Source organism: Orbicella faveolata, unplaced genomic scaffold (genome assembly GCF_042242905.1).
Source record: "Orbicella faveolata isolate gen_17 unplaced genomic scaffold, um_ofav_v1 contig_2, whole genome shotgun sequence".
In the NCBI taxonomy this organism is placed as follows: Eukaryota; Metazoa; Cnidaria; class Anthozoa; order Scleractinia; family Merulinidae; genus Orbicella; species Orbicella faveolata.
Genome location: NW_028301547.1, coordinates 31,906,970 through 31,923,115, shown reverse-complemented (window position 1 = coordinate 31,923,115; position 16,146 = coordinate 31,906,970). Strand labels below are relative to the sequence as shown.

At 38.7% G+C, this 16,146-nt stretch overlaps 2 protein-coding genes across 2 annotated transcripts; both read left to right on the top strand.

Moving 5' to 3' along the window:
* The first annotated feature begins 1,105 nt into the window (after positions 1 to 1,105).
* Positions 1,106 to 7,446, top strand: LOC149112844 (uncharacterized). The gene is made up of 6 exons (XM_089288699.1): positions 1,106 to 1,420; positions 1,945 to 2,105; positions 3,854 to 4,068; positions 4,537 to 4,639; positions 5,407 to 5,556; positions 5,709 to 7,446. Exons 2-6 carry the CDS (start codon positions 1,970 to 1,972, stop codon positions 6,248 to 6,250), a joined length of 1,146 nt encoding a protein of 381 aa, XP_089144825.1. The 5' UTR covers positions 1,106 to 1,420; positions 1,945 to 1,969; the 3' UTR covers positions 6,251 to 7,446.
* Positions 7,447 to 7,756: 310 nt separating this feature from the next.
* On the top strand, positions 7,757 to 15,839 carry LOC149112843 (uncharacterized). Its single transcript, XM_089288694.1, has 7 exons — positions 7,757 to 8,059; positions 9,547 to 9,901; positions 10,342 to 10,491; positions 11,754 to 11,876; positions 12,646 to 12,974; positions 13,784 to 13,928; positions 14,407 to 15,839. Exons 2-7 carry the CDS (start codon positions 9,589 to 9,591, stop codon positions 14,781 to 14,783), a joined length of 1,437 nt encoding a protein of 478 aa, XP_089144820.1. The 5' UTR covers positions 7,757 to 8,059; positions 9,547 to 9,588; the 3' UTR covers positions 14,784 to 15,839.
* Positions 15,840 to 16,146: the final 307 nt, after the last annotated feature.

The window sequence follows — 16,146 nt, the reverse complement described above, 5'->3', positions numbered from 1 at the left end:
TTCCACAGAACAGATCCTCTGCAGTGTAGGTTCTCCCGTTCTGTTGGCAAAGGTGTATTTATATTTAAAAACAAATATATTGGCGCAAGATAAATGGTGATACCAGCTATCGTAAAAGACTCGGAATTTAGGAGCGAAACAAAGAGTACTGTACTGAAGAGAAATCATTCGGTTGTAGGGGTATTCAATGTTATCAGTTTAATTTCATGCTCTCCCGTCAACGTTCCAACTCTCTTGAAGTGCACTGCCAATATATTTTTTTTCCTCAATCGATTATTTTCCGCCATCTTGGGTCTTCGTAGGCGTCGTGTTTGTCATCTTGACGGGTTGCATGAGCTTGAATCAAGGGCACCCACTATATTTGACGAAACCAGCGGTCATGCAAATTGAGTGAATCCTAAGCGAATCACTCTATTAATCAAACTTCTGTAGTGATCTTTGTTTCTCTCCTTTGGGTTGACAAATTATTAATGAGCAAAGCGAAATTACTTTATTTTTTCTTTCTAACCATTCGTTTAATTAACTGACCAAATTGGAATCCATTTGCATAAAGTCCATTTGTATAAAGTTTATTTTCAGAGAATTATAATTAAAGGATCGACGGAAAAGTACTGGAGAATAAAACAAACTTTAAAATCGGCTGTTTCGTCGACCAAGGATTGTAATGATTCGAGATAAGATATGAGGTGAAAAGAGTCATGTAAACGAACCTAGGTCTATTGGTTCTTGAAATAACTGCCTGTAGAACGCCTCTTTTTAAAGATTGATGTTTTGCAAGACATTTAATTGTTGCTCCATGCAGTACCAATCGATTAAAAGTAAGTTAAAATACCTATCTATCGATCTGTTTGACGTTTTTGCAGAAACCTGTCAGATAGGCTTACCAATCAGCCAGTAGTACAAAATATGTAACAGAAATGAAAACGGTGCTTTGAGATGTGCACGGCTGCTAATTTTGAGACAACGACTTAGTCAAAATTTTGTGGCGAATTTTGCAAATTAGAAAGATAGGCATCATAACTAAAAAGTCGCTAAGTGCGAGAACAATGCAATTCTTTTTTCCATGTACATTTAGTGAAACCATATTCTAAAACATGCATGCCACATTTATACCTCAGAGGTCTAAACTGATTGACAGACTTTCTAATTTTAATCTGAGTTCTTTTCATTTCTAACCGAGTCGAAGAGAGAGCTCGTACTGCTTTGTCTATCCGGTTAATGATTGTATTGAACAAACTAATTAAACCAGCAGTCTTTTCCGACGTGCATCAGATTGGCCCATCGTCTTCCCAACAGCTGCTAGATGTTCTGGGAAATCTTCTGAAGGAGTTGTCAGTGGGAAGACGCTCTCAAAGGATACGTAAAAGATCATAAAAAGCTGCTTCTCTACATCGACAAGATATAAAGGTAAACGAAACGGGTGAGTATCTTTCTTGAAAGATTAAGCATGCAGTTGGGCTCAATCGACGCTTTTTCGCAAGTTAGGTGAATTTTTCAGTTTAAACACATTAAGCGGTCTGTTTTAATCCATTTGTAGTCCACATGCATCTCCATCTCGCACTATACCTTGAAAAATACCCATTGGAGGCCAATTTCTACAATCAATTTTGGTTGTTGATCGACAGTGTGAAAGATAGTTTTTGGCAAAAGGGTTGAAACTTAGCATACATGTCACTCTTCGGTTATCTTGCTTGTTCGTGTTTCAGTAAGAGCAGGTGTTTTTTGCCCACTAACTTTTAATAAAAAGTATTTGATATTCGAATTTCTTTAAGCAAAATTAATTACGTACCTGCGACTTGCACGGGATGGAATTAAAACACATATCTGTCTGAGATCCTTAAGAGATTTCCAACAGTCATTTCGCTTCGCAATATTTATAAGTAGAGTTTCTTCCTTTCTGAAAATGAAAACGTATTTTGTTGACACTGCTTTTTCCTGTACAAGCTGCAGGCATATTTGACGGGGCATCATGGCATCAAGCTTGGCACATATGCTGTTATCATCTATACTATTTATACTCTCTGGCTGCTTAATTTACCTGAACGTAACTGTCCCATTGGCATCGTGTAAAGAATTTGTTTCAAGCTTTTTTGAGAGTCACCAAGGTAGGGGAGAGAATTAATTTAAATTTAAAAACTATAAATCTATGGAAATAGTCTCTCCGGCGGTGTCAATTTTGTATCAACTGTTTAGTCGCCAAGTCATATTTCTTTTGGTTTTGTTTTGAAGGGCAATATTGATTTTAAATGCAGATGGCAAAACTTTTCAACTTAAATAGTTCCTTGCCTAAAATGTGAAAATGCGAAAAGTAAAACAACCTTCCTACAAGTCGATCAGTCCTCGAAAAACATCAAGTTTAATTCATTTTCCGTTAAATTGTAGTAAACGTCAAACACTGAGATTAAAATAACTGAGCTACCGCACGCAATTAAAAGCTAGCACGCATGGCAAATATAGAAACATCGCACCGCCGGATATTAAGCTGTGCGGGAAACACATGTCAGAAGCAGACCGCCTTGTCTGAATGATGTTGAATATGCGTTCTCTTTCCTAACGGAAGCTTTCCCTAGATCTGCACCAGTAGGAAGTATTGTAGCCAACATCGATGCCAAAGCAAAATTTTCGTTTTTTAGCATCGGTAGTATATAGCCAGGTCTTTCTTCGGGAAGCATTTGTTTCCGTAATGTTTACTCAATACAACATGCTCTTTCTTTTAATTTCACCATTGACATTGCATATCTCCATCAGGAGGGGGGGGGGGGGGGGAGGGGGTACTCCCTTATATGGGCTATATAGATATGTGCAGATTTTGGTCATGAATAGGGTAAGGGTTTTGGGAAGTGGGCCGCACACCCCCACCCAACCTTTCTGGAGTACCCTCCGGATCGCCATTGACACTGCAATGAAAATGAAAGAAAATTTGAACATCCTTCAATTCCACGTCATTTTTAAAATTTTTTTTTTTACATATATTTCACGGCGTATTTGTATTCTTTGATTGGAAAACCGGTTAAAGGAGCTTGCAGTCACTGTATTTTGAGTTAGCTTGGCCAGGTACAAAATTACCTTTAAATTGAAGGAATTCTGAAAATAGTAGTTTAACAAGAGAGAAAAACACCAAAGAGATAATAAAAAACCATGAAGGGACACGGATGATTAAGGATGGAGAAGATTAACAGGAATTACAAACGACAAAGTTGAAAAATTTAGGATGCGCTAACTGTGACATAGTACAACTGAGCTCAAGATGCCCTCTTGCATGAGCACGCGCCACGCAAAACCTAACTTTTAAAGTTTGACTTTCGGGGACGAAAATTTTGGATAATGAATCTATTATTTGACATTTTAGTAAGTAGTAAGTCTGTTTGTATGTAGTATGTCCGTATATTTTAACTTTTCATTTGCGTTTGGACTCCTCCAAGTACGAGGTCGCCAAAGAATTGAAAACTCATAAAATATGTCTGAGTTTTTCAGCGTGAGTTCAAGATGACTAGGTAATGGCCATGTTCCTTTTTTTCGTAAAAATGTACCTAGACATTGCAAAAAAGGACCTGGCCAATATCAAGGCTCTTTAGCCAAACAAGCAAGCTTGGCCAATAAAGGATTTATTTCCTGGCATGCAGAACACAGCGGTTGATTCCGCGTGTGTCGGACTTCGTCTTGCCACTCGAGTAGCCAATCAGAACGCAAGATTTGATTTATCATGCCCACTGGATCGAAGGACTAGCCATATAATAATCTGCAAAGATATACACTCTTGATAAGATATGTGTAATCAATTTCTTATTGTCAAAGAACATAACATATCCACATGTTAATTCATAGCGTGACGTGTTGTTTACCGTATCTACAGATCACGCTTTACTTGGCCACGTTATCGATGCTTGTACCGGAAACGATTTGGTGTGTGGATTACAGTGTTTGAGAAATGACAGGTGCCGATCATACAACTGTTTCGCTGCAGAGAACCAAAGTACAGAAATCTGTCATTTAAACAATGAAACACGAACATCCAGACCTGAAGATTTCAAGGGAAACCAGAGGACAACTTACTTTGAATTAATGCAGGTTTACATGATCTTAATGTTGCTTAAAATGAAATGAACAAAATAGTATAGTGAAAACATTAACTCCATTTATCGTCTCCTCATGAACTACATGTTCAGGTCTTCCCATTTTGCCCGATCCTAGGTTTTTGATGGCGTTTCATCGATCGATCCATCGTGTCTGCCGCGGGTCTTGTTCAGCTGTGCTCCTCCAGTAATTTCTAGGCCTTCCTCGCTCTCTCTTCCCTTGCGTGATTGCAAAACACGAAGAAAGTTAAAGGGTAACCTTGTTTCGTCATCGAGATCAAGCGAATCGCAGACACATCTTTTGTTTTCTGTTGTGTCCAGGCTTTCGACACAATCAATAATAAAACGCCTTATTCCCCATGGGATGTCACACGTGCTACACTGGTTTAAAATGCTCTTCCAAAACTATATTTCGCAATTTTTTTATTGTTATTAACATTACATTATTTACTATGTTTGCCAGATTGCTTACTGGAATTTTGTTTATGTAAACGACGGGAGATGGAGCTCACATCAGAATTACTGCAAGTGTAGGCCTGGTTACAAGGGGATCACGTGCAGCACCAGTAAGTTAGTGTTCAATGGAACATTGCAATGTAACTTGTATCATGATAAGTGAAGAAAGATGCTGAATTTCACTTTCCACCATCTTTATTCACTTATCACACTCACGATGACTTCGACAGTGCTGATCCTAGCAGCATGCAGGACGCCTGTCACATATGAACTCAGTTAAATGCTCTCCATGTTCTCGTAGCTCAGTGGATAGAGCGCCCTTCCGGTGTTCGGGAGGTCCTGTCGGGGACTCAGAGTTTTTCTTTGTTGCACGCTCTTGTCATGTTGGTCAGCCACTTTTCACATAACATGTATCATGTATAAATGTAGGTTTGCAGCCTAACTCTGGTTGCTTGAAGTCGATTAGTTATTCAGGATTAAACTTTATCGCAGTATTTCAGCTTCTCCTGAGATTAATGCTGGTTTTCATTCTATTGCATGTTTAGTGAAGGGCAGAGACAACAACAACAGCAGCAACAATATGCGCTTTTCCTGGATTAGGTTATTCTTGATTTGAAAAACCGGACCCTGCTCTTCCAATGGGAACGGCTTTGAAGCGAAACGAGCACGGCAGCTCACCGCAAAACTATGTTTGGGTAACAAGCACAAATGGCACTGATTGTTTTCCATACTCAGATGACATAATCGTCTCACAGAACTTAAGCTAAGGAGTTAAGGCTATGAAAAGTAAAGCCAGTCTCTGTATTATATCACACAAAGAAACAGTAAAAACCGAGATGCGCTAACAAATAAATTGCGTTCTTATGTCAATTTCTAGAGAAACTCGGTTTTTCTTCTTCATTTCCTGGGCATTCCTGTAAGGATATCCGGGATTCTGGAAATTCGGAAGGAGACGGGGAATACTGGATCGACCCTGCACAGGATGGAAACCCTTTGAAAGTCTACTGTAACATGACAGCTAATGGAGGTAAAATAACGAAAATATGTCAACTACCTTGTGACGGATCTGAAAACTACGTTAAAATCAAGGATCTCTCTTATGGAGGTGATTACCTAAAAATAACTTATCCTATCGGTTTAGAAATGCGGTAATACTCAAGTCCATTGGTCTGATTTCAGGAGGCTGGCTTCTCGTCGTCAATTTGTTGATGAACAGTTCTTCTCCACCTCCTAGCTGGACCCCTGAGGCATCATACCGCGGAATCAGTACTTATCACAACAATAGAATGGGCATCACAACCAGCGCCATGAATCAACTGAGAGCACACTTGAATTTCACTCAGATCCGATTCCACTGCAGTAAACAACAGGGACGTACGTTCCACGTGACCACTGTTGCTAACAGCACTGGTGAAGCTGTGGTCCAGTACTTCAGCGGCCAGACTGACGCGCTTCCCTCCTCATGTAATTCGTACCAAAGACTAGAAGGCGATAACTCTCAGTTAGCCATGCACTGTGATAAGTGGGGAAATGACGGCTCACACTACGTTGGAAAGTGGGGACACTACAGCAAAAGTAGAGAGAACAGGATGTACGACCATGCGGCATTTATTGCTCACGAGAATCATTGGGTTGTCGTTCAGAACGGTATCTGGTTGTGTGATGATGTTGGAAAGAAACCGTTATCGTTGGGAGATTTCTGGAAAATCTACGTGCGCTAAAATGCCGACCGTAGTCACAGACAGAACTGCTGATTTCTAGTTTATATAGAGACATTTATCTGTTTTCCAGAAAGAAAAAAAAACATATTGCTGCTTATGGATTGTTTAAAGCAAAATTTGGTGGAATATGACGCCAGTAAGCATTTGTGTTCTAGCATTACCTTTTTGCACTAAGGATGACGTTTTCAAATGAGAGCAAAATTTTTTCATGGCTAAATCATAGACTCCCTTTCCGGCCTGCAAAAATAATGCAGTCGATGGTGACGAGTTCAACTGGTGTGAGTTAATTCGTTCAGACACGTATGTTAGCAAATGGTCTATTCAACAGCCATGGTGCAAAATTTGAGCCCGCACCCCGGTGATCATGAGGATCGGGTACAAGATAACTGCTCTAGATAAGTCTCTTTGAGGATTGTATCAACGGAGTTGGTCAAACTGTCCAATATTTCGGATTAGGTAGAACTAACATTCATTAGGAGTCGAAAAGCTTGGTGAACGTCGTACCCAATCAAAACAAGAGCCACCTTTAACTCTAGATCTTGGCAAGTCCCCGCTGGCGAAGAGGGACAGGGGGCTCTGAGGACGAAAAAATAAATAATAATAACAGCGTACATGATTAGACTAAAAAATGTTTCTCATGGTTACATTAGCTTCTCTCATTCTTTGCTCACAATTCTTTCTTCTTTGTGCTTGCGGATCGTCCCCTTCTGCCAATTCATGTTCACTTCTTAGTCTGCATTTAAAAAATGCATGCATTCCCAAAATGTAAAAGTCACTGCAAGAAATGTAAAATATTTTCATTAAAGTCGGGAAAATTTCAAATTTGAAAACTACGCCTGTCAAAAGTCAGCTGCCATATATGGAGACATTATCATGGCTAAATTTATTCTAGTGTCATATCAGTTGAACCTGTTTTCCACAAGCCTTGCTCATCCAAATTCAACAATACAGCTGAATTCGCAAAGTTAAGCCCTCCCCCCACCCCGAAAGTAATGCTAATTCCTTTACGCTTCTGTCAAAACTCATAAGACTCAAAAGAAGCGGCCTCTTCTGCCACATCATCAAACATATGTGTTAACTTACAGAAGCAAAGTTCCGAGTTCGTGTTTGAATAACAAGAGAACATGCACAATAAGTGACACAAAAAAGTGACAATTATGGGAAAAAAAGATAGTAATTAAACTTTCAGTTTTGAATGTAAAAGAAACAATCTTCTCCGTTCGCCTCAGGCCACACTGTTGGGGGCGAGCTCTCACAATAAAGTGATCCCTACGCGCTCAGCATGTTTTCGTTCTAGGGGTAAAAACCTAAAAACGAACATTTATATATCGTGGCGCTGCGAGCTTGGCTCCTGTCAGCAGCATACTTTAAAGAAAACAAATAAACAAAAACTGAAACACAAGGCTCGATTTGATTAAAACTGAAATATAAACCGTGTAGCTATCCGCTTTACATGTTAGTTGACGTCAACCTACAGGACATTATCCAAAATTAGACCTGTTTTTTTTTTCTACGCATTGGTTAAAAGCCTTCCAGAGTTAGTAAACAGAGAGTGCCATGGTTTTGTAATCATTTCTTAAATCGACATTGCCCCTATCTACAGGGTGAAGATGAAAGACTATAATTAACATCTCTAACTTTTGAACACCTGCCGCGGCACTTTCTTATTTACATAGGTATCGTACTTTGCATAACTTTAGCGAGTTGGGATATTAAAAAAAATACTTAATTTTTCCCCAAGGCTCATGGTTTTCCTTTGATGATCTTGGCTTGTGGATCATGTCTTGTTGTTTTGAAACTGCCTTGAAGGTAAGTTACATTCCTTCATCTGCATTGCAAACAGTCTCTTCGCTTTGATGTAAAACTTTTTTTTCATATCAATGTTGGGGCTCAAGTCGAAACTTCATGAGGATTGAGTGAAATATAAAATATCATGCTAATATTTGGGCTGTAACTATTTCTTTATTTCTATATGTTTTTCCGGCTTTCGAATTTCTAGTGAAAAAGGCAAATATACATACAATCAGAAGGCTACCTAAGTACTCCACCATAACTGGATGACCGCCAAGGAAACCCAAAACGCCGTCTGGTTTTTAAAGAGTTAATGTATTTCAAGACTCTAACTCGCTTTCTTTGCGCAATGAAAAAATTTCCCTTGAAATAGAAGGTAACTTCAGTATATCCATAAACTAAGGAAATCAAGTATAGCCACGAACAAGGAAGATTGATTCAAACTTGTCGCTATCTGTGAAATAAATGAAACTTCTTTAATATTCAGACTAAACCAGCGCCTTCATCTCATCAGTGACATGGACTTGCGCCTGTAAATTGAAAAATTTAAATGCGGCTTCTTGGAACACCACCTTGCATTAAGAGTTTATTAAAACAGATGCAATGGTAGCTTTTAAGTGGCTCTATAAGGTTTGTGTGTAACGATACTGTTTAACTTTGAACAGCTTAGAGCACCATCGTAGTCAGTCCAATAGGAACTCGAACATTCAATAACGCCTAGGTTTTGGACTAAGGATGAACGTTTGAAATTTTCGAATTCTTTAAGATGGCTCGATCAGAGTTTTGAGTTCAGATACTTTTGAACTTTGAGCAACTAGAGCACCAACCAAATCAATCTAACAGAAAATCGAACGCTAACAGTTTACTAGAGATAGGTGAAAGTTCCAGATGAAGTACGTTTTAACAAGCTCTAAGATCTTGACAGGGATCTCCTAAAAATCTGCTGTATCATCTACAAGGGTCATACACGGACAGTGTGTCTTGAAAAAAATGATCCCGATTGTCACAAAGATGCAGATCCACCTTTGCACAATTTGCGATGGATAGTAGAAACAGTTATCCACCAAGCCAAAAATTACATGTTATCTACGATAATTACAGAAGTAGAAAAAGTTCTTGAAGGACTATCTTTCGAGATTTTTCCAGTGGTGAAACACTTTTAGACGTCGACAAATTTGCATCGTTCATCCGGTCACTCAAGTGTACGCCAAGGTACTTAGGTTTGATAGCTTTAGCCCTTTGGAAGTGACTCCTCAAGACTGAACCGGATTAAAACCTCTCTAGTAAATTATTAGTGCAAGTGTTGAGGACATTTGTTTGGCTGTGTGTCTAAGCAAGCTGCTTTCTTCGAGCATATCGTCAAAAATTAACATATGGCCTTGCATTGATGGCTGTGAAGATTAATTTTATACTTATTATTTTTTGTTAATCCCATCGTTTCCATTTCATTCGGGTGCGTAAGAAATGTGATCAACTAGTTCATTTCATTTTTTTTTATGCTCCAGATACACTTTCATATCTTACTGACTTTCTAAGGATCCACAAAAATGTGCCCGCTAGCACTTTTTGCATTTTGCCTGATTTCCCGGATGGATCTACGTGTCACCGCTGACCAACAGTGCAAACGGGCTGAGGCGTCGGTGAATGGCAAAGCTCTCAAAGGTCACACTTTTAAAACATCAGTAATTCGATCTCTGTTTGAGTGTCAAGTTCTTTGTCAAAACGAACTCAAGTGCCAAAGCTACAACTACTTCATACCGAGCAAAACCTGCGAGCTGAATGACAGGACTAAAGAGGCAAAGCCATACAGTTTTGTCCCGGATGAAAACAGCGTCTATGTGAAAAGCTGGCCCAATAGAGGTATGACAATGAAGACACGAGAAGGGAAGGAAGAAAAGATCGATACAAATCGTAGCTAATGCACACGAAAATTTATTATCACTGATTCATTGGAACAATAGAAAGAGATGACTGTTACTGTAGAGAGTTTATTATGATTATCACACTGGTAAAAGTTAAAACCACCCTGAACCAGAACTCAGACATATCCACTGCAAAAATTGTGATGTTTGCTTTTTGACTTAGGACAAAAGACGCTGACGTCTTGCAATAGCCTTCTGACATAAGTCATCACTCCTGTCCTCGATTTTGCGAGTGATCCATCTTAAGTTACCCAGGCCATTTTGCTAGGACTCGATCACCTGGGTGATACGAACAATGTTGGTACCGATGCTATTTATTTGCATACATATTACAGAAAACCAGAAATTGTTTAGTAACGCTTGGCTTTTGCGCCATAGTTCCCCTTGGTTCCATTCCTGAACTGCCGGCTGAAACATGCAAAGAGATCAAGGAGAGTGAAGGAGGACGAGCAGTCAGCGGCAAATACTGGTTTGATTCACTTGTACCTCAGGAGGTTGTTCTTGCGCATTGTGACATGAGGACGGAAGGTCAGTTAAATTATAAAACTTACAGCTGTAAAAATTAAACTTTTACAATGAAGTAGCCATAAATGGTTCGCGAAATGAACGGCCATCAGCCATAACGGCCGCCTTCAGATATGATTGTACAAAATGTCGGTGCCTCAGAATGGCATGGTAGGAAACTACAGAGATTGCCCGAGGAAGAAAAACAACTTAGAGGGAAAAATGTCAGTACAAAATGTATTGTGACTATAGAATCGATGGCACAATTCTGACTTTCCTGACGTAAATGTAAATTTAATGGGACAGCGTCAGGCAGCTGGTGCCTCAAGTTTTGATAAATGTGACTGGAGCTTTCTATAAGCTTGCCTAATTATCTTGCAGTAGAAAAAGAACACAACGCTTAAAGGGATAAAAGCAAATTATGAAATATCAACCAAAAAGAAAAAAAAATGATGTCCAAAAGAATCAGAATTTTGATTTCTTAGAACTGTCACAAAATCATCAAGTTTTATGGACTGCAATGCAAGTTGTTCTATTTTGCCCTGTGGAATTTTTCCTTTTATCTAAGCTATTTGTAAAATTTAGCGGCATTTAACAATATATTAGGGAAATTAGGCAAGAAAACGTTCGATAATTATAACACTATTCGTTGGAGCCTTATTCACAACTTGCATTTTGTGAACTCTAAGGGCCATGGTTGAAAATCATGCAATTCGATTCCATTATGACTCAGCAAATATATTTCTTGGAAAAAGCAAGTTTTTTGATTGACATCTAGGTGAGACATTTATAGAACTTCTTAAATTTTACTATTAGGGTTTTATTACATAAACTGCGGTGTTTGAAAAAAGGATTTCAGCCTTAAAAAAAGTCGAAATTAAACACGTATAAAATTACGATAATTTTTCACTTTGATAATATCGATGATGTGATGATTGATACCATGTTTGACCCTTTAACTGAGCTTAAATTTGTTGGTGCATGATCGAAACATAAATGCCTCCGGACATTTTTTGGAGAATTTTCGGACAATAGAAATCGTCAAAAAGTCGTTATTAGTATGTTCATATTATAATATAATAAACAAAATAATACATGTTGATTGTAGATATGAAATGTCTCTTCTCGTTTGCAACATTATATCTCAGTAGTTTGCTCCGCTCACTGGTGTTATATCGAGTTAAGATAAGATAGGATAAGAATCTTTATTTAAGTGATAAACATTCGAATATAGATTCCATATCTACCCGCACCCACGTATTATTCTCTGTATATTTTCCCTTCAGACATGGACGAATGCAGTGCTAACGTCCAGCTGTGTGACCTCAATGCCAAATGTATCAACACTCGCGGGTCTTACAATTGTTTGTGTCATGCTGGGTTTACCGGAGATGGTAAAAACTGCACAGGTAGGTAGGAACACGCGGGCGCTGTAAATAAATAAACACCACATTCTTTCAATACTCCTTTGTTGATACCGTCAGTTCATAGTACTCTTGAGAAGCTTGAAATAAAGTGAACTTTAAGAGCCATTTTCTGTTGCTATCCTTTGCTATCCTACGACTTTGAAGAGTCTTATGAGTCTTAAGTGCTGATATAGATCCGACTTTTAAAGTGCAAGTTCAGTTGGAAGGCATCGTAAAGTTCGCACTTAAAGACGAACTTTGGTCCAATATAAGCATCTAAGACTCTTAAAGTTCGAACTTTTAAGGCTCTTAAAGTTCGAACTTTTAAAAGTCTTAAAGTCCGATCTTTCAGGACTCTTAAAGTTCGAACTTTTAAAAGTCTTAAAGTTCGGTCTTTTAGGACTCTTAAAGTTCGATCTTTTAAGACTCTTAAAGTTCGAACTTTAGCAGTCCTAAAAGTTCGAACTTTAAGAGGCTAACAAGTTCGAACCTTTACGAATTATTAGGGAAGTTGGAACTTTTAGGTTTAAGTGAAATAGTTTGGACAACAGAGTTATATAGGGCATCTGAACAGTAATTAAAACAGTTTAAATTGTTGTTATTATGTAAGGCACTTTAAAGTAATTTTAATATGTATTTTTAGTTAAGGGACTTTTAATTGTTCAGCTGCTGATATTGATATTGATCCCAACAAATCACTAAATCTCGGGGGCTTTATTGACGGTATTTATCTGCCGTGCTATTAAGTCACGTTTCATCAAAATAATTTTAGTTAATTGCTTCGACTATCCTGTTGGTGTCTCCTCACCTGACATAATTCCTGATAACCAGATGACAGCTTCTTCACACGCCACTACTGATCACGTCGGTTTCAGTTACAACGGACGTCTGAACGATACCAGAGGTGACGGTTGGTGCTCTGCAGTCCCTAACAGCGACAACGACTGGCTGCAAATCGACTTTAAAAGAATAATTCAAGTTTGCGCTGTTGCTTCCCAGGGGGACGTAAGTGGTTATGTATGGGTTACTGATTTCAAGTTGTCGTATTCATCTGACGGAAAAAATTGGACAACTTACAAAGATGCGAATGATACAGATCAGGTAACGTTTAGACATTTTATCAGTGACCATGGAATGTAAACAGTAGTTAATAATGGTCCGAAGACTTGTCAGTGTGGATTTCGCACGGCGAGCTCGAGGTTCAAACAGAACAACCATAGTTATCATAAAAATTAGAATTTATGGCGTGGAAAATGCGGCAGAAACCTATCCAGTCCCTTATTAAATCTCACAACCGGCAAAATTGTAAGCCAAAATTAGCTGCACATTATACCCACCACTGAACGGTTGGGTGTGGTCGCTAGGCCCAATCTACATTAGGTTATAACGGGTGGTTGACCTTGGGTTTCCCAGTTGGCACGAATTTTGCTGGGAACAAAATTTTCAAAGGTTTGCCGCTGATCCTTTGGAAGGCCTTACATCCCAACTGTTGAATTTGACTCCAAACTTTCTTCTTTGCTGCTACTCGCTAAGGTAAAGTAATGTTCGGCTTCGTTTGGTGTAAAACAGACAATTAGTCTAGAAAGGATAAGGACAACCGGGTTGCGTTACACGGTTTGATTTGCATAAAAGAACATTCTTGAACCAATGAGCTACTTTAACATTTGATTTAATCCTTTTTTGGGGATGATAGACACAAACGCCTTTTCTTGAGTCTTTGCTTCTCGAAACAGAAATGAAGTCTTCGGAGAAGTGATTTGTGGTCAGTTCCCCTGAATGCAGGTTATTGACATTGTGGTTGACTTAGTTTTTGAATTTCCAATTAGCTAAGGAAGCAATGTGCTACTATCGATATAGATAGCGGGCTCTGGGGGCGCATGCTCAAGGTTATATTTGGGTTGCATTTTAAGGTATTTCACAGGGAAGGTAACAGTACCACTATTGACCAACACAAGTTACCAACTCCCGTGCCTGCAAGATACATCCGTTTTCACCCCACCAATAGTCATAACTGGAACTGCCTTAGAGTGGAGGTGTACAGCAATCATCACCCAGGTACATATTAAATTGCCTGCTTGCGGAGATTATTTGCAGTCTTTCAGTTCAATTAGGTTATGTAGGACTATTCTGTAGGAAAAGAATGGGTCGCTTAGGACTTCATGTAGTTTTGGTGTCAGTTGCAGTAGCAGCAAAAACAACAACAACAGCAACAATTTTTTTTACATGGTTTGGTAAGGGGCGTGCGTTATGAATAGTTGTCATTACATTCTTCTATGTTGCTTGTTCGACAAGGGCAAAAATCTCGTGGGTGAAAACGACGTTGTCAACATGTGTATATCTTGTTATACAAAGTTAGGTAATGTGTGAGCAACAAGCCTGCCTCTTTGTTATCAGTTGCTGTCAAATGTTGTCTTCGAAATACAGGCCACAAACGTTATTCCCGCTTAAACACTCTTTATCATTTCTTCAACGAAGCGTGCCAAAATAAAAAGATAATTGCCTGCTTACGTCGTTCTTTTCCTGTATTTTGTAGAATGCCAAGGCTACCAAAATCTGACCAGTTCTCACAGAAAAACCACGTACGTTCCTGTTGATGCAGCAGACTTTTATTGTGACCAGTCGCTCGGTCCTGGCTGGTTCCGTTTCCAAGGCGACGCTGGAACTAAAATGCCCACCTCGTGTGTTTCTGAAAACCATTGTGGAGCAAACGCTCCAGGATGGTTGAATGGCCCTCATCCTACAGTAGCTGAAGGTCCGGTCTCCAAACAAGTCTGCTTCACCTGGTCATCAAACTGCTGTCAATTTGCCACCAACATTCAAGTCAGAAACTGTGGTTCTTACTATGTCTACTTCATCAGTGGAACACCACCGCACAATCCATGTTATCTTGTCTATTGTGGCACTAATTAAAACGTTTACTAGAGTTTAATTTTCGCAAATACTTTCGCAGACAAAAAAACTCGCAACAGAGCTAAGGTTTATCATTAGCTGATGCCTTCTTCAGAGAATTCTTCAGACTGAACTGTAGTTGTGTGGAACGGAGTCCGATCCTGTCCCTGAGAGCACTTTTTTTAATTTCAGCAGTTCTAGGTTATAATTTTTTGAAGGCAAAGCCGGTTTTATTTGTCCAGGTCAACAAATGAAACTTCTTCCAATTAATAGGAATAGAACTTTAAAAATGGCAGCGAGGGCCATTTCATGTTGGCGCCACGCATTGGAGAGGATAATGCTTAAGATAAGATGAGATGAGATAAGATAAGATAAGATAAGATAAGATAAGATAAGATAAGATAAGATAACTTTATTTATACACGGTTTTTCCAATAGTCAACAAAGTTACTGGACTATCTACCTATCTGCCTACTTACAATAAAAATTAAAATAAGAACCTGCTTTTTATGGAGGCCGTGTCTAAAACTTTACTTAAAATTAAGATTTAACTTTAAACAGTGGCGACTTAATTTAGATTTTAAATCGGTCAGTGAACATGCTTGTCTCAGGTCTGTAGGTAAGTTGTTCCACAACTGAGCTCTGCCGTACGAAAAACATCTCTTAAGATAATCAGTTCGAAGTTGTGGAAGAACTAATTTGTTTTCGGTATTCCTTAAACGATACGCATTTACGTTGTCACGATATACGAATCTTGATCTCAGATAATCAGGTGTCATACCATTCAACGTTTTATACATTAGGATAGACTTCCGTCCTAATCTTTGATAGTGGTAGTAGTAGTAGCTTTAAGACACCTGGGACATTTTTCATGTGATACAAGGGTAGTGAAAAAGGTTTTGAGGAGTTTGTATTTTGCGTGATACAGCCGAAAACATTACAACAATCATTATATTAAGTTACAAATAATCATTAAGCATATTTAATTTAGTTGGAACACGTGGGCTGTTTTGATTGTAACAGGTAGTTATAAAGTATAATGAGTTCAAATAAAACTCTGAAGTTTTTGTTTGTGCACAGTACGTTTCAGTTAATGACTATAATCACTTTAATTTCTATCAAACGAAAACAAAATCTGTATTCTCCTCGCCTTGAGAATCACCCTGGTGCATCGAGGGATATTTTAATTCTCAAACCGATGTTTCTGTTCTTAGGACTTGAGTTACCACAACAATCGTCATTCATACGTCGCACTGACATATGCACGGCTGCTAATTTTAATAACGACCTAATCAAAATTTTGTGGCAAAGTTTGCAAATGAGAAAGATAGGCATCATAACTAAAAAGTCGCTAAATGGCGAGAACAATGCAATTTTTTTTTTC

What these genes read in the sequence shown, in the direction of transcription:
- LOC149112844 (XM_089288699.1), top strand. Translation starts at nt 1,970, where the DNA reads ATGGCATCAAGCTTGGCACATATGCTGTTATCATCTATACTATTTATA. An exon ending in CTTTTTTGAGAGTCACCAAG is followed by an intron (nt 2,106 to 3,853) that starts GTAGGGGAGAGA and finishes CCGTATCTACAG; the next exon opens with ATCACGCTTTACTTGGCCAC. An exon ending in TAACATGACAGCTAATGGAG is followed by an intron (nt 5,557 to 5,708) that starts GTAAAATAACGA and finishes GTCTGATTTCAG; the next exon opens with GAGGCTGGCTTCTCGTCGTC.
- LOC149112843 (XM_089288694.1), top strand. Translation starts at nt 9,589, where the DNA reads ATGTGCCCGCTAGCACTTTTTGCATTTTGCCTGATTTCCCGGATGGAT. An exon ending in AGATGGTAAAAACTGCACAG is followed by an intron (nt 11,877 to 12,645) that starts GTAGGTAGGAAC and finishes AAATAATTTTAG; the next exon opens with TTAATTGCTTCGACTATCCT. An exon ending in ATGCGAATGATACAGATCAG is followed by an intron (nt 12,975 to 13,783) that starts GTAACGTTTAGA and finishes TTGCATTTTAAG; the next exon opens with GTATTTCACAGGGAAGGTAA.